We start from the raw sequence: 2011 nt of genomic DNA, 5'->3' as shown, positions 1-2011 counted from the left end.
GTAAATGAGCAAAGTAGGAACCTCAAAGAGGGGGTGCAATCAAGCACTGTGCTAGAAGCCTTCAATAAGTGTTCATGGGAAGATCTTTTTGAAAAGAAGTGGACATAAAGGTAAAACAGAGCAAGTGGCAGAGCTGCGCTTCTCCCACCCAGACCTCACCGCTGTTCTCTCCCCAGTGCCACTATCCACCCTGGACCAGCCCTCGTGAAGCAGGTGGGGAGCACCAAAGCAAGCAGCTCCACACTTCCCCTGGCTCACCCTTCCTCATCATCAGGGCACTCACGTGTTTAAAACAGCTGACAGGAGCGGCCTTGTAACTGTGATCCTTCAGGAACTTCCCCCAGTCAAAGCCTAAGACCAGAGCTGCAGAGTAGAAAGGAGAGGGTCAAGACTGGGAGCCTAAGCAGCAGCCACTCCAGGAAGCGGGATGCTGAGGACCTCACAGTGCCTGCAGAAGTAGGTCCCCCTCCCACACCCCCAGGCAGCACCTAACAGCTCTGCCCTTACACACTCCCATACCTGCCCCATCAGTGGCCATCAGGACGGGTGAGGATCAAATTTAAAGGCTGCAAAACTCTCAGGAGTAGAGGAACATTCAAAGGAAAATTTCTCACCCTTCTCCCAAAGAGAGAGGGAAATTTAAATATCCAGGGCTTAAATTCCGCAGACCTCCCCTGACCCCTTATTGGCCACACCCAATCTAAACAGGAGGTGGGAGGAGGTGCACACACCTACGCCCTCCAACCCTCCAGGCTGTGGAGCTTGTCAATTTCAGTCAGACATGCAAACTACAGTGCAGCTGCTTCACCTTCTACATTTAATTTGTTCGGAAATTGCTACACACAGAAACAAAGAGAACATTCCTTTCCTTATCCCACCACCCCTCTCCACACCTTCCTTCAAACCAGACCTGGGCCCCCATTGCCCTAGTGAAACAGAAGCCATAGGGATAAAAGCAAAGGGAAACAAAAGAAGCTAATTATTGGCTTTTGAATTATCAAGGGTAAATGTTCTGGCAATTTAAGGGTGACTGAAGGAATTTTCTGGGTTATTTCCACAACATCCAACAGGTGAAGATGCAATCACCCGGAAGCTTGGGTCAGGGCACTTTCTAGCTGGCCTTTTTCAGTGTCACTCCAAGGAAGGCCCGCCAGTCCTGGCTCCTCACCCCCGCTGCTTCCTGAGTATTGATACTCTGCCATCTTACCATCTTGCCCTGTTGGTGTCCCATCTGCCAGCTGTCCTGTCCCTTGGGAGTGGAGGAAGGCCCCAATCTTGGCAGACCAGGCTGCCTTGTGCAGGACTTTGGCTTTCTTGGTAGGTGGTTTTCCCTGGAGGGAAGAGAGAATGTGTGTAGGCTAATGCCTAAGAACAAAGCTCTGGATTCAGACTGCCGAGTTTGGCCCAGTTACCTCTTTTGGGCTTTGATTTCTTCCTTTGTAAAACAGAATGATGATAATAACGATGCTTAGCTCGGAGGGTGGTTGTGGGGGTGGGAGGGGACAATGGAGTGCAGAGCAGGGAGGGATGCCTGTCCTATCTTTTAAGCCTTCACTTCCTCCAGGTACCAACCTCTACCTAAGAGGTTCAATTGTGTCATCTCATTCCTCCACTTCTCCTACAGATCTATAGCAGAGATTGGGTTTCAGTGGGGGCCAGAAACTCTAAACAGGGAGACAACATTTTGTACATAACGTGAATGTTCTGGAAAGAGGGTCCATGACTTTCATCAGGTGCTCAGAGGGGTTCCTCCCCCAAAGGGAAAAGCCGCTGATTGGTTCTGAATCTTGAAACTTAAGCACTGATCAGAAAGGCCAGGAATTTAATAAAGAGATCACTGAAACAGAAATGTGGATTTAAATCCCAGACAGACCTAGGGTCAAATCCTGGTTCTATAATTTTTAATTGTATACCTTTGAGTAAGTTACTAAAATTTGAGTCTTTAAAACAGGAATTTTGGGCCGGCCCGTGGCTCACTCGGGAGAGTGCGGTGCTGATAACACCAAGGCCC

General features: G+C 49.3%; 1 protein-coding gene across 2 annotated transcripts in view; it reads right to left on the bottom strand.

Moving 5' to 3' along the window:
• L3MBTL2 (l(3)mbt-like 2 (Drosophila)) overlaps nucleotides 1-2011 on the bottom strand; it is a 24054-nt gene that overhangs the window by 15233 nt on the left and 6810 nt on the right. The window contains exons 4-5 of one of the 2 annotated variants that reach the window (XM_008574061.1): nucleotides 1208-1331; nucleotides 284-363 (exon numbers count right to left, since the gene is read on the bottom strand). In XM_008574061.1, the coding sequence (XP_008572283.1) occupies nucleotides 284-363; nucleotides 1208-1331 (204 nt within the window). Of the gene's footprint in view, nucleotides 1-283; nucleotides 364-519; nucleotides 625-1207; nucleotides 1332-2011 lie in introns of those variants that run through there. The other variant, XM_008574069.1, reaches the window with a different exon arrangement.

This window comes from Galeopterus variegatus, unplaced genomic scaffold, assembly GCF_000696425.1.
Source record: "Galeopterus variegatus unplaced genomic scaffold, G_variegatus-3.0.2 Scaffold55, whole genome shotgun sequence".
NCBI lineage: Eukaryota > Metazoa > Chordata > Mammalia > Dermoptera > Cynocephalidae > Galeopterus > Galeopterus variegatus.
This window is presented reverse-complemented; position numbering and strand designations above follow the sequence as displayed.